This window comes from Cydia pomonella, chromosome 11 (assembly GCF_033807575.1).
Source record: "Cydia pomonella isolate Wapato2018A chromosome 11, ilCydPomo1, whole genome shotgun sequence".
Lineage (NCBI taxonomy): Eukaryota > Metazoa > Arthropoda > Insecta > Lepidoptera > Tortricidae > Cydia > Cydia pomonella.
Window position 1 is genome coordinate 21,639,337 of NC_084713.1, and position 27,685 is coordinate 21,667,021.

A 27,685-nucleotide genomic window follows, 5' to 3' on the forward strand; every position below is an offset into this window, starting at 1 on the left:
CAAGCGCACCGTGTTGTTCCTGACGCGGTCGGTCCTTTTAACACCTAAAATACTGTGCTCCATAGCGCGTTGACAAACCGTCAGTTGGGATATCTGTACCCCTAGTGTACATTTTGGGATTTTGAGTTTCCAAAACGTCCCGCTTGGCGCGCTGTTTCTATATCCCATACAAAATGAGACTTAACGCAAACGCGTAAGTCACGTCACGCTATCGAATAAATTTACACTAGGGGTTCTGATTCTCTGTAAGTGACCAAGTTTGAGCACCGTAGGTTAGGACAGGCAGTATACACATATCGACGAATTTTCGCTTATAAAAAAAATGTTTATGTTGTGTATTAAAAAAAAATTCTCAAAAAAATGAAACATTAAATAATACTAAACCGATACGCGATTGAATGCTATACCAAATCATAACTACATAAAGTTATATAAAAATAGTTTGTTATGTAATTACATAACCCGTGAAGGTATTCGACGATAAACATTATGTATACATTCTTGAACATTTATAGTTTATAGTTGTTGTGTTCCTGCCGGTGAGGAAGCTCAGCCAGAGCTCAACCAGGGTGCGGGGTGTTAGGGTAGGGACAGGAGGGATCAAAGTGGCAGTTTTCTGTTCTAGGACACTATATAATAATAATATTTTGAAACATAATAATTTCCTTATAAATAACATGCTAATTAGAATGTGTTACACGGTAGCAAAATTATCAATTCCCACACTACGTTCAGGATTCTATTTTAAAATCATTCGCTTCGTTTAGGATTTAATGTACAGTCAGCGTCAAATACTTTGTAGCAGTCAAAGTGGCCAAATAGTTCGGTACACCATACTAAATATATGGTGTACCGAACTATTTGGCCACTTTGGTTGCTACAAAGTATTTGACGCTGACTGTACGCTCCCGGCATTAAATCGAGGAAATCCTAAAGAAAGGCCAGGTCAAGAGCACCCTAAACCGGAGGATGTTATGAAATGTTATGAATGTATGAGGAATGTTATGAAAGTGAAGGAAGCGAAAGAGGTATGTCAGGATCGTAGCAAGTGGAAGTCCGTGGTCTGCCTCCCCCTCCGGGAAATAGGCTTGACTATATGTATCTATATATGTAATCAATTTTTCTCAAACTTGTAATTAAATGTTGACATGACTTACTTCAAATTAGGTCCGGAAATACTACATATCAGGTGCGAAGAGTGAAGATGATGTGTAAAGGAATTTCATACTGCCTTACAAACCTAGAGGCCTGTAAGGCAACCTTATTTTGTTAAAAACGTCAAATTATGGCACGTCTTGGCTGAATGCCACCATAAAAAACCTATAAGCAAAATTCTGCCATTATCCTTTTTTTTCCTTTTTGGTGTTTTTTTTTTTGCTTTTTTGTGTTTGTTAAATATTATTTCAGGGTTTATTTCAGTTTTTGTTTGCAGTCATGCAGAAATCTTTATAGGGCTGTATCTCCTAAACCGTGTGTCGTAGCGCAAAAATAGTTTCATTTTTGTTCCCCTTCAATATGCCACGCACTGAATAACCTAGTATTAGGGCAAGAAAAAATCATCATCATAATCATCCTATTTTTTTATTATTATTTCATTGCAAGTTTGAGAAAAGCACTATAAAAATTTCAGCTAGAAACGGGGCTGCCGGCCGCGTATCCCTATCCGTCCTCGCTACGCTCGGCCGTCTATGTCTACTTGGCCTGCAACCCTTCGTTTCCCTCGTTCGTAATGTACTATTGCAGACAAATACCTATCCAGCCTAATAAGTGGTTAAGGTTTTGATAATGTGATGAATTTATGAATCAATCACTAGGTAAATACCGATCAAAACATATAAGGTATGCTATGCTTTTATAGTGGACGACGTACACAGTACATTACGTATCCTAGACGTCACAAGATTACCAGGCCGTACTCGAAGCATCTTCCTTCTTTGTGACCTCAGATACTCTAGTCATAGTCTTAGTAAATACAGATGTGTCGTACATGCGTTCGTATCCCACAATGCTCGTTGGAAGATCAGCGCTGACTTTTGGGTCGGGGCGCCGGTCTGCCAACGTAAACCGATGATGATCCTCGTTACGGAGTGAAACATGTTGTACAATTTTTGACCTAAATACATGAGCGACCCGTTTTAATATATTAAAGTCTCACCAGAGTTTTGTTATTAAAACGAAATATGGGTTTTGGAAAAAGTCCAGACCCACTTTGTACGGTCAGATGCAGAAAGAGGTGACCCCCCTGCATACAATCAGTCCATACATGTTTTCGTTTTGACTCGACAACTAAAAAGTGTAACTGACAATGAGTTAAACATCAAATTAGTGACAAAACTATACCAAGTTAAATTCTAAAATAAAACAATATGCGGAACGCACTGTGAGTCGTGTCATAACAGTATTTAAAACTGAGTCCAAGCAACAAGAAGATAGATAAGGGAAATAGAGGGAAATGCTTGGAACACAATGTTGACTCCGTAACTTTGTTTGGACTAGTTAGGAGGTCATATAGGAGGTTAGGAATGAATGTTGATGGACGGAGAGCGGATGGTAGACCCAAAAAACGATGGATGGATTGTGTGAAAGAGGATATGAGAAAGACAGGAGTGAGTGCTGAGGTGACGAAAGATAGAGGAGAATGGAAGAGAAGAACATGTTGTGCCGATCCCATGTAACGTGGGATAAGGGCAGGAGGAAGAAGAAGAAGATCAAAAGTCCTCGGCCGTAGCCCTTGAGCTGAAGTTGAGAGAGCTGGATTAGACTAGAGGGGGGTTTGAAGGTCCCAGTTTTCGGTTTATCACTCATATCTTGGAAACTTTGCATCTTAGCGACATGACTACTTACACAAAACGAAAGCTGATTAAATTTGCTATAAGTTTTATTAAGTCAAGGTTTTCTATATAATGAATAGTTTTCGAGATATCCTCTCTTGAAAGTTTATTAGGCGCTCTCAATTTTGTCTTGATATCTACATCAGTAAAGCTACTACATGTTTAGTATCGTTTTTCGTTCATCGTCATCGTCATTCGTTATTCATTGCCTGGCCTGACTTTAACAATTCGTATGTAAAATTTTATTAATAGCATTTGTTTAATTTTTTTTCAAAAGACCTATTGAAATATGTTTAACCCGTCCTATGACGTCTTACTTCCAAAGAAGTGCGGTCCCTACCCGTTGGTTATGCTCTCATTGAGTATTATACACAACCATTGTTCAGCCATATTTTTTTGGCCGGCATGTAATACTACTGAGAATCACTGCTTTGTTGGATGAAATAAATTGCTTATTTTGCATACTAATGAAATAAAATAAAATTGTATTATGAATAACAATAATCTGTCCCTCAGTCTTATTAGTATATACGTGTTTATCAACAATGGTGCTGAATGTATCAATAATGTAAAGCTACCTTAATTTGGGAATTATTATTCTTTGTTTTTCCTTGCCCGTTTTAGTGTCCCACTGCTAGGCAAAAGGCCTCTCCCCTTGACTTCCACGACTCCAGATTTGGTGTTTCCTCCGACCAGTTGTTCAGGAAGCTGTGCAGCTCATCCCGCCATCTCCGTTTGCGCCTGCCTCGTCCTCGTCTCTCTACCGGTATCCACTTGGTAGCTAAGCTGACCCACCTCTCCGGATGCACGTGGTAGACCGGTCTAATCTCATTTGAGCCTGGCGGTTTTCTCGCCTACGTCATTAAAAATGTACAACATTTTGTCAGTTACTTTGAAACACTACTTACTTGCTATCTATAGCCTAACTCAATGGATTATTTATTGAAACCAGTAGAAAATATTATGCTTATACTACAACGGCCGTGCCTTCAGGCAAACTATCCGTTCCTAGAATAAAGAACTACTACGGGGATAGAATCCTAAGGAAACGTGTAATAGTTTGCCTGAAACCATCACAACTAAATTCAAAGTATTGTTAAAAAATACATTTCCATGCAACTAAACTACTACTATATAATATATTTTTGCTGTGGACTATTTTAATTAACAAGAGACTAATCTCACATACAAACTCAGTTTTGAGTATTGTGTGATGCTTACATTAAATGTTTTACCATGTATTATTAAATAAATAAAACTTTTTTTTTTGCAACAGTGACTACATCACAAAAATTTATCATTACATGGGTACATTTGATTCGTCACGTTCAGTTTAAAAAAGGTATCAATAATATAATTAATTTTAAAATTTTCTGCGGTTCAGCGATTCATAACTTATGATACAACTTCTTATTGTCTTAGACAAAATGACTTATGTTTAAAGAAATAATGCAACAGTTACACCTTTTCAAGTCATTAATGTTGGAATAAGTCATAACAATCGGTATAATCACCTGTAATGTGCGTATTTTGCGGTCTCCACTATATTTATAGGATAGACTATTGTGTTTTGTTTCTTTCTATTAAAAGTAAATGTAAAAGTGACAGACAAAGACAAAAGATTTTTTACTTAAGTTTACGATTATGAATAACGGCAGTAGGTAGTCTAAAAGAATTAAAAAATACATTGGTGTTACTAATCACTATGTCCATGTAATGGGTAAAGACGATTTGGTTAAATGATTCATAGTACACAGTTAACTACTGAATTAATTAGCTTTTATTACGGGTAATTAGTCAGTGGCTTATTTGAAGGAAAACGTTAAATATTAATTGGCTATTTGTCAATTTGTGAATGAAAAATAAACCAATGAACAAAGATTCTATTTATTGACAATAACAATATACATAATGGATATATACAGATGATTACTATAACTAGCTTATATCTAAAATAGGCCCTTGAGGCATTGTACCAAGGATGCTGGCGGCATTTCCTCGTTGTATCGCAATACTGATACGTTGTGCGAGGAAGCCGCCAGCTCTTACCAATGAACAAATATAAATATGTTACTACGGCATATATTTTTTTTGTTGAGTTTTATTTTAGACTATTTATTAATAAATATAAAATATGTATATACACATAAACAGACATAATATTTATATAAACAGTATTTGTTAACAAATGCTTAAGGCAAATTCTGCGCATCTTTTACCCTAACTAGATCACCAACGCTCACTTATGTAGAATAACCGGACATGCACCCGTACATAAGGAGATCCAAACGCGCAGATGGCATTGGATTGGGCATATCCTCAGGAAGCCTGACACCCACCTATCCAAGGTGCCCCTGACCTGGAAGATGCCCGGAAACCGGAAACATGGTCGCCCTAAATCTGATTGGCGCCGTTCCGTGGAGCAAGAGTTGGGTGTATTGGAAATGGGGTGGGAAGAGGTAAGCCAAGCTGCCCAGGACTAGAGTCAATGGAAGAAAATGGTTCGAGCCCTACACCCCAGCAGGGGGTAACAGGATGGAAAGAAAGAGAGGAAGAAGAAGACAAACATTTCAGACAATATGTAGCAAAAATAAAATAATAATAAATCCACATTCAGGGTCCCAAGTCACGAGATTGCGTCAAGTGTTAATTTAAAAAGATCTTCCGGGGGGCCTGGAAAAGAGTGCAAAGGGCAGCGCTGTATAATATGCTCGATGGTTTGAACCTCTTCACCACAGTCGCAGAGCGCAGAGTCCCGCCAGCCTCATTTATGGCGAAAATAGTTGCAGCGCCCGTGACCTGTCCTCAGTCAGTTTAGACCACACCAGAGTTTCCGTGGCTGGCCAAAACCGTCTAGTTTCAGCTCTATTTGACGTCAAAATCACTCCGTTTTTGGACTGTAACGCATGGTGGGTGGCGAGATTGAACTTTAGGGAGGAAGGGGGTTGAAGAGCTGGTGGTAAAGTAGAGACAGTTGTGCTTGTATTTTTTTTTGCATCTCTTTTTAGTACTTGCAGTCTACGCAGATTTATATTATAAGTCACATGATTGGTTTCGTATTGATTATCATATATGTGTTTTATACAACTAGCATTATGTTTACGTATGCTTGTATTCTCATTATCATAGCTCGGATTTACAGGGGCAAAACGTACCATAGCTAGTGATTAATTTAATATCGACTCAAGTGTTATCTATCGATATCGATTATACTATTTAATTATTATCATTCTAATTTACTTTTATTATTTCTTAACGATAAATAACCAATGTTCTATGTTTATTACGAATTGACTATTATTATATTTCTACTGCAACTACCAATTTAAACATATTTTATTTATTTATTTATACTTTATTGCACATGAAATATTGAGTACAAATGGTGGACTTTAATGCCTTAAGGCATTCTCTACCAGTCAACCACTGGGTCAAAAACTACTGGGTGGGTATTTTGTTTTGTATAAATACACTTTTTAGATTTAAACTAATTTTTAAGATCGTGCTTCGTCCTTGCGTGGTGACCATGTACTAAATCTTTATGTAACACCTTTTATAACCACGAAATAAATCAAATGAAATGAAGTATCGATACCAAGCAATTTCTAAACCATAATTACAAATCTTTCCTTTATTATATATTCGCAATTCTGTTTGATTTATTCTTATTGCTACTTGTAAATAACTGAAATCTGTTATTCATTATACGAACAATCGCAACAAACCTGGGAAAAATCATATACATTAACATTTAAAATTTAACATCATAATTAATACATTATATGTTTTAGTAGCAATATGAATTAATAATTAATTAGTATTCCTACAACTAAGGTTAGTAAACACAGGACATAACATACTATTTCTACATACAGTCATATGGCAAAGGATTATGTACTGACAGTCAAACCTTGCCGCAAATGCTGTCAGGATGTTAGAACTGAAAAGGGAACCATTTGTTAATTTTTCTTTGTGCAATAAAGTTTAAATAAAAAGGATAGACGCAGCCGCGGGCACAGCTTATCATATTAGTCATATATGTTATTGAAAATGTAATAAAACACGTTATATTTTAGTGATATACGCATCAACATGAACGTGAGTGCGTAGTATTTATAATATCAGAGACCAGCGCGTTGCTCTGCGGTCGTTCAGAAGAAAAGTATCTCAAACTACACGCGCGTAACAGCAATGCTTTTTGGTCAGTCGAGATCAATTTATTACTTTTCATTTATTTTACGAATTCTTCTTGACACACGAACTGCACGAACAGCGAAACAAAGCTTTTTTTTTTTTTTTTTTTTATATTATAGGACATTATTACACAAATTGACTAAGTCCCACAGTAAGCTCAATAAGGCTTGTGTTGAAGGTACTTAGACAATGATATATATAATATATAAATATTTATAAATACTTAAATACATAGAAAATACCCATGACTCAGGAACAAATATCCATGCTCATCACACGAATAAATGCCCTTACCAGGATTTGAACCCGGGACCATCAGCTTCGTAGGCAGGGTCACTACCCACTAGGCCAAACCGGTCGTCTGAAGCTTTTATGTCGGTAGATTTTTAGAAAATATTGCTAATTAATAAAATTAAATAAAATTTTGTTGGCAATATAAATTATAATTATAACTTACAGTAGATACGTAATATGGACAATATAAAAGTTAACAATCTACATCATATCTACTATCTACAGAAAAAAAAAAACATTATTTGTCTTTTGATACAATAAAAAAGTATTTGACTCGCTTATTTATATAAATAATACGTTGAGGTATACAAAATATGTATATTATAATATACAGGCTGTTTTCTCTAACGTTGAGTAGATCAATAAATAGACGTTTAACTGACATGATGTAAAAACATTGTCATTTTAACTAATTTAGAATACTGTGCAGACAATAAGCATTATTAATTATCATTATAAAAATAAAATAAAACGTCACATTCATCTTCTATGACGACGTTAGTGCGTTGACAGTTATGGGACTTTCAAACTTGACTTAGGAACGGTGGTGTGACGTGGCTCCAAATGATGTACGTTACAAATTACAATGGATTATGTAAAGCACTTACGTGTATAATTGTTCGCTCAGTATAAAACCCAATACGCTTAGTATACCAGTGCAATTTCATACAAGTCATACAACGCATTGTACGTACGTGCACTGAATTATTAAAACAATTATGAATACTTTTCCAAATACATATCTATCTTCCAAAACTTCTGTTTTATGAGATTTTCAAAGATTAAGAAAAAAGATTATCAATTCATTTAAAAAACGCATCACTACAAATTATAAATTTCAAAGCATAAAGTATCTCTGATATATCACTATTTATTACATTTTCCAAATAATTCATAAGCCTACAAAATTATCTATAGCAATTATAATAATATCGTACTGAAACCTCAACTAAGATCTCTATTATTATCTATTTGTTTTAGAAAACTATATTAAGTTCGTCTTTCATTTTTCTTATTAACTAACTAATATAGATAAATGCTCTCAATTCCATAGAGCTACGAAATTTTATTAAAATTCCAAATGGTTTAAATCAAATCAAATCAATATCATTTATTTTAAGGCAAGTAAGGCCCCTTACAAACTAACATACATACAATAATAAGAATCAAATTATCTACTTTGCCCAAAGGTTGACTGATAGAGAATGCCATTAAGTTCGCCTTTTGTACGTTTGTATTTCTTTTCTGCAATAAAGAATAAATAAATAAATCATAAATACTAAACTTCATTTTGGATGAGTTGGTTTCTAGTTCGATGGATGTATATATGTTAAAACTGTGTTGGTTGTTCCAGATATGCTGAATTCTGTGATACTAGTGTTAGTGCAATAGACTGTAGCCAACATGACAGCAAAGGATATGAAAGAAAAGGTAAGTCCGTGCCAAAATCACTACACCTTATAAAACAAAGTGCCCCGTAGAGTCTGTCTGTATGTTTGAGATAAACTCAAAAAATACTGAACGAAGTATCACCGATCAATAGAGTGATTGTTGAGGAAAGTGTATCATTTGTTAGTGTAAGTATAAGGTCTGAGTGGACGCTCGAGTTGGGCGTGCATCGGGGCGGGGCGTGCGGCGTACATGTTAAACAAATGCAAACGGATAGGAGCGGCCTGAGTGTACGCTGCTCACATCACTTGTGAGCCCGACGCCACGCTGCACGCCCCGCCGAACGCTCAGCTTCGAGCGTCCACTCAGGCCTTAGGGCTCCTCTACACAATGGCCCAGCGTAGGCCAGTCTAAGGGGCGCAGCTATGCGGTGAAATGAGATAGTAATATCACTTGCTCTCTAGCGCATAAATGCGTCCCTAGCCTAGCGTAGACTGGCCCAGCGTAGGCCAGTCTACGCTGGGCCATCGTGTAGAGGAGCCATTTCACTTAAGATTTCTGTAATCCATGCGAAGCCGGGGCGGGTCGCTAGTTCAAATAAATCGACAGAGCTGTTTCACAAGTCAAGAAAACATTTCAAGTTTTTAACAGTATATTACCTACATGAAAAATACATAACAATATTTTTAATACAACAGCCACAGTTAGCATCAAAAGTAGCGGATCAGATTATGTGCCAAAAGTATCTACAATTCTGTAATGACCTAAAGCGGTGCCGTCATATAGCGGCCGTAATATTACGGACGCAATAAGAATGTTTCTACAATCACCGCCCTCTAGAAAACCGCGCCATTTTGTTTAAAATAGACAACGTTCTAGTGACGTCATTCAACCGCTACGGCCGCTATACAGTGATACTAAATTCACCTGTGTATACACTACTATTGATACTAAATTCACCTGTGTATACACTACTATTGATACTGAATGCACTGTGTTACATTATCATAATCTTAAAATAAATTAATTACTGCAATATAACAGAGATGTTATTTATAAAAGATTCCCTATGTCAGAGAAAATATTTATACTAATAGGATTTAGAGATGTAGAGTTTCTCTAAGCTTTAAAAAGAAATATACACGTGGGCTGGTAAAACCTGACAGATTTCAAAGGTGTATTCTTGACCGCATTTAGAGACTACAATTTCATACAAAGTTTTCTGAAATCGGTCTTGTTTTAGAGATAATGACAATTCTTGTGAAAATTTGTTTCTGTAATAACTTCGTAAAAAACGCCATTTTGGCTGTGACCCGGCCACTATGTGACTTGCGGCCCGATTCGAAGAATGATTAAGATACGTTTAAGATCTTTAAAAGATCGATAACTAAACGACATGTCAAAATTGACGATAATTTCGATTCCGCTGTGATCCCAATAAGATCTATCTACGATATTTCTAACAGCAGAACTTATAGTTATCGTATCTCATTCTTCGAATCGGGCCGTTTGTTTAAACATACATACTCGTACAGATAGACATTAAAGTCTTAAAGGGAACTCACAATTATTATCCGTAAATAAAAAAAAACATTACTTATTCTTTTTTTTCGCCAAGATGTAAAAATAAATAAATAAGGTGTCGTTTTCAGAATACGCAATAATTTATTTTCTCGGCATTTTTTTTATTTCAATTGAATTTGACCATACTTTATATAACTTTTTTTGGGTTGGTCTCGGACTGTCTAGAACACAAAATAACTAGTGTAATATTTTGCCTATATCCCTTTTAGTCTACATCGCAAACAGTCTAGAACACAAAATGACTACAATTATTTAGACCTTTATTTATCTACGTATCGTCGATTTACCTTTACGTTAGCGATGTCGACGGAGCCCCGCTACCGCGGGGCTCCTATTTCTGTGCGGTTTGGCCTTCGGCCATTAAAAGATAACTAACTAACCTAACCTACCTATAAGTGGTCTTTTTGTGTTCTAGACCGTTTGCGATGTAGACTAAAAGGGATATAGGCAAAATATTACCGTCCGAGACCAAAGCCTTTTTTTTGCTCCATATGACCTAAATTACTTCGTAGCAGTCAAAGTGGCCAAATAGTTCGGTACACCATACTAAATATATTCTAATTTAGCTTAGAAGATTTGACCCAAAAAAACATTATACAAGCAAACAAACATAGCACATTAAAAGCTTGTAATTTTATTAACATCTATGAACAACACTAATTTTGACAAATTCATATCGAACATCGGAAAGTTATAGACTTTTCAAATTCACAAGTCACGAATGATAAAATAATAATGTATAATGTACCGATAACACGCTTAGATATTAAGTAGGTAGTAAACAATTACGAGGGTGAAGGTCCTAGTGCTTGGCATGTCACTGTCACTTATACTGTGAATGACTTATGTTTAATGGTGCCATTTACTGGGACAGTGGTCAGCGCTTGAACGTTTCCCTTCTTTCAATTTCATCTTCTTCTTATAGTTAAGTTAGTTCAGGTCCATTGCAACAAAATTAATAACTATAATCTATAATGTTTTCGGCACTGTATTGTCAATATTATATGTAATATAAGACAAATGTAACTCTTCTGTAATGACTGTTTGTGCCAAAATAAAGAGAAAAAAAAATAAAAATAAAAATACCATTTTATTAATAGGCGGATGTTAAAAAACATAAATCGTTTTACAAAATCCGCAATTGTAAATGTTGAAAAGGTAATATTTGAAATATTTAAGTACATAATAATGGTCATCATAATAATGATGTTGGAAACCGCTACAGTAATGTTGAAGTTAACCAATGAAACTTTTTTTAATATACACCGTGAATTGGTAAGACGCGATAGATTTTAACTACGCCAACCTGAGGTCATATGGAGCAAAAAAAAGGCTTTGGTCTCGGACGGTAATATTTTGCCTATATCCCTTTTAGTCTACATCGCAAACGGTCTAGAACACAAAAAGACCACTTATAGGTAGGTTAGGTTAGTTAGTTATCTTTTAATGGCCGAAGGCCAAACCGCACAGAAATAGGAGCCCCGCGGTAGCGGGGCTCCGTCGACATCGCTAACGTAAAGGTAAATCGACGATACGTAGATAAATAAAGGTCTAAATAATTGTAGTCATTTTGTGTTCTAGACTGTTTGCGATGTAGACTAAAAGGGATATAGGCAAAATATTACACTAGTTATTTTGTGTTCTAGACAGTCCGAGACCAACCCAAAAAAAGTTATATAAAGTATGGTCAAATTCAATTGAAATAAAAAAAATGCCGAGAAAATAAATTATTGCGTATTCTGAAAACGACACCTTATTTATTTATTTTTACATCTTGGCGAAAAAAAAGAATAAGTAATGTTTTTTTTTATTTACGGATAATAATTGTGAGTTCCCTTTAAGACTTTAATGTCTATCTGTACGAGTATGTATGTTTAAACAAACGGCCCGATTCGAAGAATGAGATACGATAACTATAAGTTCTGCTGTTAGAAATATCGTAGATAGATCTTATTGGGATCACAGCGGAATCGAAATAAACGTCAATTTTGACATGTCGTTTAGTTATCGATCTTTTAAAGATCTTAAACGTATCTTAATCATTCTTCGAATCGGGCCGCAAGTCACATAGTGGCCGGGTCACAGCCAAAATGGCGTTTTTTACGAAGTTATTACAGAAACAAATTTTCACAAGAATTGTCATTATCTCTAAAACAAGACCGATTTCAGAAAACTTTGTATGAAATTGTAGTCTCTAAATGCTGTCAAGAATACACCTTTGAAATCTGTCGGGTTTTACCAGCCCACGTGTATATTTCTTTTTAAAGCTTAGAGAAACTCTACATCTCTAAATCCTATTAGTATAAATATTTTCTCTGACATAGGGAATCTTTTATAAATAACATCTCTGTTATATTGCAGTAATTAATTTATTTTAAGATTATGATAATGTAACACAGTGCATTCAGTATCAATAGTAGTGTATACACAGGTGAATTTAGTATCAATAGTAGTGTATACACAGGTGAATTTAGTATCACTGTATAGCGGCCGTAGCGGTTGAATGACGTCACTAGAACGTTGTCTATTTTAAACAAAATGGCGCGGTTTTCTAGAGGGCGGTGATTGTAGAAACATTCTTATTGCGTCCGTAATATTACGGCCGCTATATGACGGCACCGCTTTAGGTCATTACAGAATTGTAGATACTTTTGGCACATAATCTGATCCGCTACTTTTGATTGCAAAATAGCTTACCTAGTTACCTACCTACCTAGTTGAAAGTCGTTATTTGGGTCATTCTACTTGGTTTTAGCGGTTGCAAGGAATCTTGAAATTTTAATATTCGTAATGCGTTTTAATAAGCTCAATATTTGACCCTTGGCTTTTTATTTTTACTATTTATAGCCCGGAGTGTGCAAATGTTCAACTATGTTAAAGTCCCCGCTGTTTTACTTATAATGACAATCATGTTACTGATAAAAACATATGTATAAAAATGAATACAATATTTTTTACTTTAGTTACAAGGTATCGTTACTGTGGCATTAAGATGTGATTTATATTGATATACAATTAAAAAAACTACATAATTTACAATTATAAAAATCAAATAGGTACCTTCTTCTGGGGACTAAAATACCTGCCGCCTTAAAAAGTAAAATGACCTATTTAATTTCATGCATTTTCAAACTATACATTTTGTCAATCCTTAAATTACTTAAGCAATAGTAGTATATGTTATATGTAAATAATAATCGAACGTTATAGTAGAAAAATTAGGAGCGAATCGCCTAGCGTGGTAAGGGCATGTGATGCGGAGGGATGAAAGTCGTGTGACGAGAAAGATATTACGAATGAATGTGGAGGGAAGAAATGGAAGAGGAAAACTGAGGAGAAGGTGGATGGTCTGTGTGAGAGAAGATATGACACGAGCGCGAGTGAATGACGAGATGTGTGAGAGAAGATATGACACGAGCGCGAGTGAATGACGAGATGTGTGAGAGAAGATATGACACGAGCGCGAGTGAATGACGAGATGTGTGAGAGAAGATATGACACGAGCGCGAGTGAATGACGAGATGTGTGAGAGAAGATATGACACGAGCGCGAGTGAATGACGAGATGTGTGAGAGAAGATATGACACGAGCGCTAGTGAATGACGAGATGTGTGAGAGAAGATATGACACGAGCGCTAGTGAATGACGAGATGTGTGAGAGAAGATATGACACGAGCGCTAGTGAATGACGAGATGACGGGCGAGAGAGAGGTATGGAAGAAAAAGACATGCTGCACCGACCCCAAATGCATGGGATAAGGGCAAGCGATTGATGATGATAATTATGTAAATAATGAAACGTCGCATTTCTTAACCGATTGTCGTGAAATAAACCACGCAGGTTTGGGTTGATTTTTTTGTCTTTTTGTTTTTCGGAAAAGGTTCAAAATGTTCATAAAGGTGAAATTGGTATAAATAACTTAAGTGACTACACCCTACTACACCCTACTGGCACTATGGCACATAAGACCATTGTGAATGCGCTGTGATCATGATTCAACGAAGATAGTATTAGTAGTAGATAGTATTTTTTTACATTTTTAAGCTTATGAAGCTTAAATATTTCAATGTCTCTATAGCTCACAGAGCCAATAGTGATAATGTTTTTTTTAGGGTTCCGTAGCCAAATGGCAAAAAACGGAACCCTTATAGATTCGTCATGTCCGTCTGTCTGTCCGATTATGTCACAGCCACTTTTTTACCTACCCATAATTCATTAAAACAAATAATATCCATAGAATCATTCTCATGTTTTGTTTCATATAGAAAATAAGAAAAAACATTTTATAGCATAAACTTTGATAACCTTTTATACTCATTTCGCCAAGTCACGTTTATATTTTTAAGAACTTCTCGTTTCTACGTTACGTAAAATATTAATGTACACTACAGTTTATATAAAAGGTACAACGGTTGTTCAAAACAATGCTGGCACGGAAACATTGCCAAAAACGCAATTAACGACAGATATGCATTCAAATAAGGTACAACACTTTTCGTACATAAAAGAAGAATCCATAAAATGAAGGATGGGTAACGCTAAAACGGCCCGGGTCCAGTCTGTCAGCGATAAAAGCTTATATTGTTACAACAAAAATTATTTGAAATTATTATTGAAGCGATGCAACGAGGATATGCCGCCAGAATATTTGGTATAATGCCTCAAGGGCCTATTTTAGGTTTAAGCTGGCTATAGTTATACCTCTGTATATATCCATTATGTATATTGTATTGGTGTTGATAAATATTTTGGGAAATTCTTACACAAATTGACGAAGTCCCATGCACGTACTCATGTACGTATTACGTACGTTTTATCATTTATTTATTTATTGAGGAGATAACACAGAAAACATACATGGCATGAACAAAAATAAATGTCCTTAAATACAGATGCTTCCATATACGTATCTCACGAAGAACATAATATACCTAATACCACTTAATACTTAAGACTAACATGCGGTCAATTTAAATGTATTTTGCAGGTTGAAGAGCCCTCAGAAGGGTTCAACCTCGACGGCATCCTGTGCGAGCTGGGCAGCTTCGGCAAGTACCAGCTGCTGCTGCTATTGCTGCTCTCCTTTCGCGACTCTTTCCTGGCCATGTGTAACTTCAACTACGTCTTCGCGGCCGCTGAGGTGCCTTACAGGTATGTCATAACTTTTAAATAGAAAGAAGCAACAATAGTAGCTCTTTTATTTATATATATAAATCTTCTTCTTCCTGTCCTTATCACACCACGGTCAGCACAAGATATTTTTCTCTTCCATTCTCCTCTATCTTTCGTCACCTCAGCACTTACTCCTTTCTATTTCCTACCCCTTTTACACAACCCATCGTTTTTTGGGTCTATCATCAGCTCTCCGCCCATTAAAATTCATCCCTAACATTCTTTTGCCTATATGGCATTCATCCCTCCTCAATACATGCCCATATGGTATGGGCATGTAACTACTCCTTATCTTCTCCGCTACCAGTGCTACTTTCAAACTTCCCCTTATACTTATAAGGGGAAGTTTCCCCTTATACTCATTCTTAATCCGATCTTTTCTCGTTACTCCACACATCCATCTCAACATTATCATTTCCGCGGCGTGCACTCTTCTTACATCCGTCACTTTCGTCGCCCAGCATTCTGATTCATACATTACAACAGGTCTCATGATCATCCTGCAGATTGTCCTCTTAAATTTAAGAGACATTCGTGGATCACAAGAGACCTGTCGCCATTTCAATCATCCAGCATTTATTCTAGTTTTCACGTCACGGTCGATATTTATTTATATTACACTCCTCTATTTATAGACGTAACAGAGAACGGTTGAATTGGTAGATATTTTTGACGCGTAGAATACCATTATTGCGGCCTGTACGTATAGTACGTGCTAAGTTGAGGAGTGTTAGGGCCTGCAACGCGCATGTAGCAACTCTGGAGTTGCAGGCGTCCATAGGCTACGGAGACTACTTACCATCAGGCGGGCCGTACAGGCCACTGACGTAGTATAAAAAAAAAAGTTTCGAAAAGGCTCCCAAATACGCGTCATCATCTTCCGAAAGTACTACTGTGTTAACCTTAGGCTCTCAGCACATGGAGCGTAAGCGTAAGCTTATGCGTAGCTTATCGTAATACGCGAGTAGAACAACAAGCAACTTCAAGCAAATCCGCACACGAAGCGTCGTCGTAGCGTAGCGTATGAGATTTCAGTCGTCATTACGACAGGCGTCGCGTAATACAGGCGTAAAAAAATCTTATTTACCTAACCTCAACCTAAGATCGTCGATACATCCGCCGTAGACATCTGACGCCAGTGACGCCATGATTTCAACTAATGAGATTTCACTTATAAAACGATTACGCTTACGCAACCTTTGGTGCTCAGGCCGCGTAGCCAACGTTACAATCGTTAACGCTCCGTAGCGTAGCGTAGTCATCTCTCTCTATCACTCTTCCATATTAGTGCGACTGTGACAGTTGCGTTTCGTTCGCCACGGAGCGTGAACGATATGTACGTTGGTTACGCGGGTAGAACTCTACGCGTCTCATACTCGTAACGTTTTTACGATACGCTTACGTTTACGCTCCATATGCTGAGGGCCTTAGAAGAAAACTGGGCCCTTATGAACACGCGCGGTCAAAATGTTTCTTCAGCTATTATTGAATTATGTGTGTGTGAAAGTATCAACGGATATGGAGTCGCGTGACACCATACATTGTAGCTTGTTTTGCTTCTCATGCCAACTTCCGAGTTCGTTTCTCTGTTACTATATGCACAGTTCATTGTATATGGCTGTTGGATAACACAATGATTCAGTCACGTAATCAATTTATACGTTTTTGGGAACATTTTTTGGTACAAGCTTTTATCGGTGACTGCTTTTCTTTCCACAGGCAACTAATACAATAATAACAACACGAATACAATGAATGCAAAATACATGTTTGTTTTTTAACATGACGAAGTATAATTTTTTACAGCACATATGGTGTGACTTTACCGCACTAGTGCGAAAATTAGCATATTACGTTACTGTGTCGAACATTTAAAGGGCCATATGTACTGTAAAACGTTGTACGATACATGTGCGAATAGGTAATTCGCAACTCGTGTCGATTTAAAACACTCCCTTCGGTCATGTTTTAATTTATCGCCACTCGTTTCGAATTTTCTATTTTTCGCACTTGTATCGTAATGTACTATTATAGCATCTCTTGAGGATTACTTTAAATTAACCATTCAGGAAACTATTGTTATTTATGGAATATCAGAATGGAAATTGTATGACATATTCGTTTAAAACCAAATTTCAATCGCTTACCGTAAACAATGTAAAATATCGTACTTTGAAAGTAAAATGGGCTTATGCAGAAACGTATCACTTTCTGCATACATTTTAGAACAACAATGACCTTCTTTTAGAGCATGAGATATGAAAAATCTTTTTCATGATAATAATAATAATATAATAAAGTGAAGTCGATCTCACTAGCAATAATTTAATAGACGAATAAGAGCGAAGTAGAAAAAAGTTTTAATGCACCCATATTTTTACACCTGACTTAACAATACTTCCATTTAGGTATTTACCTAATTGATATTTATAAATTAAAGCATCGCCGTCAAATAAATATAAAATTAAAGCGAGTGCATCGCATTGTTTTGTTGTATACGTCGTAGTTTAATTGCTTATTATGTAACTGTGGACACGTGTATAAATTGGCACGTGGTGGGGTCAAGGGTATTTTCATCTACATTCAAAATTAAGAAAGCGCGGAAAATGAAAATAGCGCAATAAGATTTATGTCATTTGTCATTTTAAAGCGGCGTTTTATGCTATGTCTAGGTTTCATGATTTGGCGGATTTTACGATCGGCCGCCGACAACATGCCGACAAATGTACATTAAATTTGTGGAAGTGGTATTCGGGAAATTAGACATTCGAGGAAAATGGGCATTCGAGGAATTAGACATTCGTGACAAATAGACATTCGGTGAATTGGACTTTCGAGGAAAATGAACATTTAGGGAATTGGACATTCGAGCAAAATTGACATTCAGGGAATTAGACATTCTAGGCCAGAATTACCTAATCATTTATTTCTTTCTGGTTGAGAAAGCTGTAAAAGAAAATACATCCATTTGAATCACAGTACATGCCACAATAATTATAAAAACCTTAATTATTGTCTACAGGTATTAACAAAACAAGTGATAATTTACTTTATATGAATTATATTTAATTTATATGAATTCTTTTGATAAATTCTATTTGAAAATAGTCAGATGAATATTATTTACACATGGTTATATTTAATTAGTCTTTTAATAGTAGTTTGTAATATGAAATATTACCCCAATTTAAATTAACAAAACAAAATTACATAGTAAGTAATATTTAAGGTTAGACCACCGAGATTAGGTCATTAGTTCATATTGTAGCCTAATGACCTTACCACATCTAGGTAATTCATCGGATTAAAGTACCTAAGTACTTATAAGTTATATTCTTAATATCCGATTTATACACTCGGTCCGATTTGAAGAATGCGATACGATAACGATAAGTTCTTATTTAGATATCGTTTATATGTCGTATAATTGACAGAAGCAGATCGATTCGGGCAACCAATGTCACTTCGACATTGGAAATATCGTAGATAGATCTTATTGGGATCACAGCGGAATCGAAATAAACGTCAATTTTGACATGTCGTTTAGTTATCAATCTTTTTAGATCTTAAACGAAACGAAAATCATTCTTCAAATCGGGCCGACTATGTTTTTAGGGTTCCGTACCCAAAGGGTAAAACGGGACCCTATTACTAATACTCCGCTGTCCGTCCGTCTGTCCGTCTGTCCGTCTGTCCGTCTGTCTGTCCGTCCGTCCGTCCGTCCGTCTGTCACCAGGCTGTATGTCATGAACCGTGATAGTAAGACGGAAAAACACGTTGTATTTAATTCTTATTCATTTAAACTTTTTTCATAAACATAAATGTCGTGAAATAGTATTTCATCAGAAATGTATGTCTTTTCTTTTGAAAAGAATTCTAGGATTAGTACCTTGCACAATAATCGTTTAAATTGATTTGTGATCACTGATCACACATTAGATAAATCAAATTACAATTTCATAAACATCTATTTACATATCAACTTTAAATTTTCAGATGTGCAGTACCCGAATGCGACTCCATAGACCCAAGCTTCAACGCGTCCTGGGCGGAATTCGCCTTGCGAAATACGACCAATACGTGCTACCGAGCGGCACCGTACGCTTTCAACTCATCCAGCCAGCGATGGAACGCGTCCAACTCGTGTAGTCCGGACTACTTCAGTTCTAGAGATACAATGGCGTGTGAGCGCGTTGTGTATGAAAACTATAATAGTGTTGCGGCTGAGGTGAGTTGAAATTAAAAATCTTTAGAAGTTTTTGTACGATACCGTACATTTAGATATGTAATGTAATGTTAGCGTTTCCTTTATAAAGACCTGTGTCCAACATTTGATTTAATTACGACTGTATTTCCATTTCCAAATGATCTAGTTAATATTATGAACAAGGCGAAGGTTACCGTTAAACTGACAACTAGAACATTTTGTCACTCTACCTACATATATCTAAATGTAAGGTATCGTACAGTTTTGAGATGTTAAAAATATAAACCTAAGATCACTCACTAAAGTAGTTCATAGTTCATTATTCAAAATTCAAAAATTTATTCTGCAAGTAGGCCTCAAGGGCTCTTTTACAAGTCAGTAAAACATTAAAGTAACATCATATAGTGACATGAAAAATACATAACAACATTTATAAATACAACAGCCAATACCTGGGTAAACATTACATTATATTGCAAGAGTAGCCAACCCTCCACCCCCCCTTGTCACGCAAAATAGGCGCCAGTCGTCGAGTTGCGGAAAATCGCCCGAACTACAATACAATACAATACATTACATTATAATAATCTTAAAATAAATAATTACTACAATACAATACAGATGTATAGTCTCTATGGATAAAAATTCGTCATTAGCTCAGCCCGCGTAGCCGACGTGCCTATCGTTCACGCTCCGTGGCGAACGAAACACAACTGTCACCGTCGCACTAATACGGAAGAGTGATAGAGAGAGATGACTATGCTACGCTGCGGAGCGTGAACGATTGTAACGTTGGCTACGCAGCCAGGTAGGTTAGTGACGCGACTGACGCGCATCCAACACAATGCGCGCGCGCCGCAATGGTTATTGTCAGGGCCGGTCAACTTTAAAGCGAGACGACGCGGCTATTCAAAAAACGTATTTTGCAGTGTAGACGGCCCAGTTTAATTCTGACCCACAACCAAAGATCGTTAAGGAACTACATCTATAGGTATCGTTAACAGTCACCATTGCGTAGTTGATATTGTCACGAATATATTAAGATGTCATTTAATGACAGATAAAATTTCAAAAGTGAATTGCTTTTCCCAAAAAGCTTTTTCTAAGTTCGAAATGCATGTAATTGCGTCGAAATATCGGGAGCTCGAAAGAAATACATAAGCAAACACGGTCCATATCCCGGTGGATTTAAGTCTAGTAAAACTAACCGTGAATCATTCAAAACTGTTTTTCAAAGTTTTTAGTTTTATTATCATAAGTACATTAATAAATAAGTGAATTTGGTTAAGTGCATCTTAATCAAATTCACCTACCTTCTCGAATTCTGAAGAAAAAAACGGTTGTTCAATGATTTATAACCATAGTTCAGTAATTTAACATCGAAATCATTCTACAGCATTATCGTAGAACGCCTCGTGGATGATTTCAGAAGTAATTTTCAATTCATGGTCAACATGCCATAGTTCAATGACCGTGGGGCCGATTGTGGTCTAACAATTTGATAACGTTTTCACCTCGATTTGATACGACCTCGAGTCGCATTATTAGGCATCTCACTGTGAGCGTTAGTAGATTACGCTGATTTATGCTCGAAAAATGCAATCACAAGTCTCAATTACGAATTTTACCCGTATTTATTAAGGCGCGAGAATATGACAATCGGCGACTGTATTACTCTAATTTACCTAATAATCTTTAATTAATTATCTCAACTTGACTTTTAACATTGATCAATTTAAATTATTCTCATTTTTAATTTTACTTTTTGTAATTAGTACCTAAGCCATATATTGTAACACCTCTACAGAGAGGTAGCATGCACGACACAAACCTAAGCTATTCCATCTGCAATAATACCTATGTAAAATTAAATTTTTAACAAGCAAAAACGTCTGCGAACGATGCTATTAAGCTTAGAATAAATTTAAAAGTTGAAAAATTACTGTCTATGTCTGTGCGTAGTAATTTATCCACTTTTAAATTTATTCTAAGCTTTATACCTATGTACATGTACACAATAAATAAATATGAAATGAAATATGAATATATAGACAAAGCTCTCAGTACATTTTGACTTCGTAAGACGGTCCATACGATTGACACTTTTCTGTCACATATCACTTAAATTATTCCCTCTCCATGACTATAGCGTGCTCGTGAACTATTATGACTACGTATAGAACCGGCACAGAGAACCAGTAATTTGCGCCATGAGTTGTTGTCAAACCATAGAAGCGGAGCGTGAATCTTGCGACCTAAACGCGTAAACGCCATGAATTTTACGGTGGCGACATTTTGGTCCTGGTTGCGACTGCGTCGATTTCATGATTTGGTACCTATGGCTTCTTCATGTTATTAATAACTCAATGCTCGCAGCTTTGAATACTCGAATTTCCGCTATTAAAAAAGTTGTGATTAGCCAATAAAAGTTTTGATTGGCTAAAATAAAATTATATATGCACATTTTTGCACGTCACTACAATATTTGACATTATCAACATGCGTGCAGTACAGAGACGCTCGCGGCACAATTCCCATGAGATCATTTTTAGGGTTCCGTACCTAAAGGGAAAAACGGGATCCTATTACTAAGACTCCGCTGTCCGTCCGTCTGTCCGTCTGTCAGCAGGCATGTCATGAACCGTGATAGATAGACAGTTGAAATTTTCACAAATTATGTATTTTTGTTGCCGCTATAACAATAAATACTAAAAAAACACAATCAAATAAATATTTAAGGGGGCTCCCATATAACAGACATGATTTGTTTGCCGTTTTTAAATAATGGTATGGAACCTTTCGTGCGCGAGTCCGACTCGCACTTGGCCGGCTTTTTATAGTTATTCTAGTTTGTTGATAAAATTAAAAAAGTGTTATAACAGAATCGGCCTCCTTTTAATTAACTAGATTAATTAAAGACATGACAAAAGCCTTATAATATACTGTGTGTCAGAGTTTTGTTATTGTGTCGTGCGATGTGAGAAAATGTCCGTATTTACTTTCCTTTGTACTACTTGAATTTAAGCGTGTGGCGTAGCTAACTTGATTAGCTGAAAGAATTTAATTTATGTTATTCCATTGGCATTACCTATTATGAATAGAGGATTCTTGACAATTTAAGCTATGGAATGTTTTTTCAAGTGTTTGTAATGCTGAAATATGGTCATTTTAAAAGAAATCTAACATACCAATGTGAATGACACAATGACCATACGTGACCAAAGCATTATTGTTGTCAAGAGGACATTCCTCCCTCTTGACAGCCGAAAAGATGGGTCTATCGTTCGCCATATAAGTCACTATACATCACGTTTAAGAAAACGTTAAAAGAACAATACTCCTAGTGTAAAATTCGATGGCATAACGTGTCGTACGCGTTTGCGTTAAGTCTCATTTTGTATGGGATTTCGAGTTTCCAAAACGTTCCGCTTGGCGCGCTGTTTCTAAATCCCATACTAAATGAGCTTATCGCTTGACCGGCTGTTGTTACCTGGTTCTATTTACCTTTAAAATTCATTTGTAGTTTTACATGTATGTAAAATGTATAATTGTTGGTGCAATAAAGAATATTTACTTACTTAAATGAGACCGCGTACATCACGTCACTAAATCCAATAAATTTACACTAGGGGCTCTGATGATAATAGATTTACCGCGTATCTTAAGTAGTTTTAAATAAATTGTACCTTTAAAACAATTGGGTCATCATCATCATGAATATTTAAGAGAAAGACTCTTGTCGATGGAGCAATTTCCATGTCTGGTGGTCCTCTGCGTTCCTCGACAGCCTGATACGACACGACGTTGAGTTTTTCCTTTATTTGATTCATGTACGTTCGCCTTGGTCTTCCTTTCTTCCTTTTTGGGTCATATCAATGTTTTATTTTACTTGTTTGTTTTTTCCTTGGTTGTAGTGCCGTCTTAGTGAAGTTAATCTTGTTCTTTGCAAGTCTTAATCTTTGTCACCGGAAAATTCTCGCTTTATATTTCGTATCCTCTAGACTATGACGTTGGCGGTATTATCGGTACGAGTATATTGATGACCTAGTGGCTGAACCTAACATCATGGGAGAAATTAAAGCCCACAGACTCCGTTGGTTAGGCCACGTTGAGAGAATGGACGAAGATCGGAACGTAAAAAGAGCGTACCTGGGTCGCCTAGCAGGAGGACGTCCTATCGGACGCCCTAGGTATCGCTGGAGCGACATGGTGGAGGCGGATCTGCGCGAGCTTCGAGTCGACAATTGGCGAGAGGTCGCACAGGACCGAGAAAAGTGGCGCTGTCTTGTGTCGGAGGCCAAGTCTCATTTTGGGTCGCTGAGCCAACGGAGTAAGTAAGTAAGTAAGTATATTGATGGGGTCATAATTATAACCAGTGGGTTATTATTATTTTAGAGAAGCCATACAAAACAAACAAATTGTCACAATCGCAACCTGTACCACGTGATCAAAACGTCGTAAGCGCCGTTAAAGTTCTTTTTTTTATACCACGACGACGGTGGCAAGCAAGCATACGGCCCGCCTGATGGTAAGCAGTCACCGTAGCCTATGGACGCCTGCAACTCCAGAGGTGTTACATGCGCGTTGCCGACCCTTTAAAAATCTGTACACTCCTTTTTTGAAGAACCTCATACTGTAGACCCTCGGGAAAACCTCGGCAGGTAGCTCATTCCACAACCAGAGCGTGCGCGGGAGGAAGTTCCTCTTAAACCGCACAGTGCGTGACCATTTAGGTTCTAGGGTGTCTGGATGAACACCCTGCCGACGGCGGGCGGTGCGGTGATAGAAAGTAGTTCATGGCGCTTACGCATGAAGGTCGTGATGTTCACGCTTCGTCTTCTATGGTCTGGTCTCAAAACAACAGCAACTCATGTCGCTAAATACTGGTTCTCTGTGCCGGTTCTTTACGTAATGATAAATAGTTCAATGCCCACATAACACAATGATTGATTGAATTTGTCATGGCTCTTAAGTCCTCCCACCACACTTAAAAGCAAATACCTCAGTATAGTTTAGAATAGAAGAATAGAATAGAATAGAAGAAATTTATTCAGAAAACGCTTAAGTTTAGGTACCTAATACATGAGACGACAGAATCAATTTATTATTAAGCGTCACTGAAAAGGTCTCCCCTCAGCTTAATGTCAAGATACCACCTAAGGGTCTCGACGCTGGTCTTCCGTGGAAACCTTTCCGAGAGAGCGCAGCTACACGCTAAAGTACAAAATTTTATATATTTAAGTACAGAAGTTTTTTATTTATTTATTTTATTTTATTTTATTTATTATTTAAATTATCGATACCTAAACAGTCGTCATACAAGGCGAAATTGAGGCGTTTAGTATTTAAAAGGTCTCAAACTTTTATATAACACTAAAATATGTGAAAAAGAAAAAGTAAAGATCTTGAAGGACATCAGTATCAGTAAATATATAGTAATTCGTTTTTCATTACAGGTTGGCCCAAAAAATACGTTGTCAATTTTTTTACTGCGGCACATTGTTGATAGTTAGAAAAAAAGAGTACGTTACATGTTTGTAGTTTTAATTTTTAATGACATTTTGTAAAAGATATTCCTATAAATTATCTGTCAACATATTTTATGGACCTGTACTTAAAACAGAATTGGTCTCCTGCAAAGGAACATTGATTGACAAGAGATTGTTTTTCAGTTCGACTTGGGCTGCGAGCCGTGGAAGCGCACGATGATTGGCACCGTCCACAACATCGGGCTGATCATCTCCTACATACTTTATGGATTTGTCTCTGACCGGTAAGTATCATGAGGATATGATGGAAAAATTCACCGCAGATTGGATAGCTCAGTTTGTTGACAGACTAGTATCCCGCAGTCAAAGATTTGAGTCTCGCTCGTGGCAGCGGAATTTTCTATTTTTGTTTTATTAATAACATATACATCTTTTTATTTTATACAGTTTCCGGGTATTTTCTATGTAGTTATTTAAGACAGGTAAGGTAGAAGTACTAGTGCTCGACGCTGCACTAGTACTCGACATGGGCACTTTATGTCAAAGTGACAAGGATTAAGTTCGAATACAGAAAAATCTTCGTTGTTCAAATTTAACCTATATTTCCATGAAATAAAGTGTCCATGTCGGTGACTAGTGCAGCGTCGAGCAGTAGTACTTCTACCTTAAATAGAACGTTTTATTCAAAATCACACGAAATGGCAGAGTTAATAGACTAAGGTTTTATACCGGGTGTTTCCTGTAACAGGAGCAATAAATTAAACTGTAGGCTGTACTCCTCAAACTCACCAACATTTGTTCAGCAACTTTTAAAAATAACTTGTGTTTTGATTTTTATTACACTTTAAAGTTTATTCTAAGACGCAATGTATTGCGAATTTTGTTATGTTTAAAGCGTGACAAGCAACGTCAAACACACTGATGTCAGCGTACATTGAAAATAATATTAAATTTGTATGAAAAAGATAAAATCTAAAGATTTCGCAATTTTTAATAGTTGTTAATCAAAAGTTATGTCGTTTGAGAAGTATAATATATGGTTTAATTATTTGCTCGTGTTACAGGAAACACCCGGTATAATATATGTATGTCGTAGTCTAAAAACCCACAAGACGAGCCTTATTGAGCTTAATGTGGGACTTAGTCAATTTGTGTAATGATGAAAATATGACGTTTATACTGGCACTACCACTTTTGTCTCTGCCAAGTCTGTAGTTAGTTTCGACGGACTTTAATCATCTTTCTGTTTTGCCTTGCGTAAACCATGTTCCTACTTGTGCAGGTACGGCCGCAAAGTCATCATCGTCGGCACGCCTATTCTCGTGGGCATCGTGGGGTTGGTTAAATCTTTCTCCGTTAACTACTGGATGCTGCTAGCTCTTGAGTTCATCGAGACCGCGTTTGGATACGGAAATGCCTCTATGGTCCTTTGTAAGTACTTAGGTATATTTTATCTAACATGTCTGCATTTAACTTTTAGCGTATCATGTACCTACTTGATCATATTTAAGACCAAAATGTACAAATGAACATGATTTCAATGGAATAACTGATATGATAAGATAATATGATATGAGGATGTAATATGAAGAGGTGTGGTAAATTTATTTAATTACGACCATGTGAATTCCCAAAGATACATCGAAAATGTGAAATGATTACGACTGAGTGTCAAAGATATCAACATATAAACAAATCAACAAACAAAGAGGGGTCTAAAGGGGCTAAATGAGGCCAGAGTAATTGTGATTTTTTTTTTGGGGAAGATCTTTCTGTTGACTTTATTCTATAATATAAAAAAAATTTGAAAGCAATTCGATGATTCATAATTTGTGTTTTGATCAAGACAATTCTTGTTTTTTTTTTTCAGGATTATAAATGGTTTAAATTAACATTTTTGTTTAACATTTCAGCATTAGAAGCCGTCAGCCAAAATGGTCGTGTTGCCTTTTCTTGCATCTGGGATATCTTCACCAACATCGGCACAGCTTTCTTCGGTCTCATCGCCTGGAAGGTTCCTTACTGGAGGCATCTCCTCCGTGCCATTTACGCACCCCTCCTTGTTGTGGTCTTCTACATCTTCTTGATAGACGAGGGTGTACGCTGGCTACTAGCTCATAATAAGAATGATGAGGCTGTGAGGGTGTTGAACAAAGTAGCAAAGATAAATAATGTAGAGCTCTCTAATAAGGCGAAGCAGATGATGAAGTCGATTGAACAGACTAAGAGTGAAGAGGTGAGGACGACAAAACTCTTAAGTAAACGTAATAAAGGCTTAGTAGCTCTATGAGCTTATATTCTTACTAACTCAGTAGAAAGAAATATTAGGTACAAATTATGGATTGTCCAGTGGCGGATTAACCGAACAGCAGAAAAAGCATATGCTAAGGGCCCCGCGCCTTAGGGGGGCCCCGCGCTCCGACGCTGACCATGTGATTTCGGCACGCGGAACCGGCCAAGTTCAAGTAGAACTCGCACTCCGTGGATTATGTACTATCATATTTTATTTAAAATGTATTTTTTT

At 36.6% G+C, this 27,685-nt stretch overlaps 1 protein-coding gene across 3 annotated transcripts in view; it reads left to right on the top strand.

Annotated features, from left to right (window-relative positions):
• The window catches only part of LOC133522500 (organic cation transporter protein-like), an 82,781-nt gene that overhangs the window by 48,832 nt on the left and 6,264 nt on the right, over window positions 1–27,685 (top strand). For 2 of the 3 annotated variants that reach the window (XM_061857855.1, XM_061857853.1), the window contains exons 2-7: window positions 8,674–8,750; window positions 15,281–15,444; window positions 19,462–19,693; window positions 25,345–25,445; window positions 26,444–26,592; window positions 27,075–27,397. In XM_061857855.1, the coding sequence (XP_061713839.1) occupies window positions 8,724–8,750; window positions 15,281–15,444; window positions 19,462–19,693; window positions 25,345–25,445; window positions 26,444–26,592; window positions 27,075–27,397 (996 nt within the window). In that variant the 5' untranslated portion in view covers window positions 8,674–8,723. Of the gene's footprint in view, window positions 1–6,864; window positions 7,033–8,673; window positions 8,751–15,280; window positions 15,445–19,461; window positions 19,694–25,344; window positions 25,446–26,443; window positions 26,593–27,074; window positions 27,398–27,685 lie in introns of those variants that run through there. The other variant, XM_061857854.1, reaches the window with a different exon arrangement.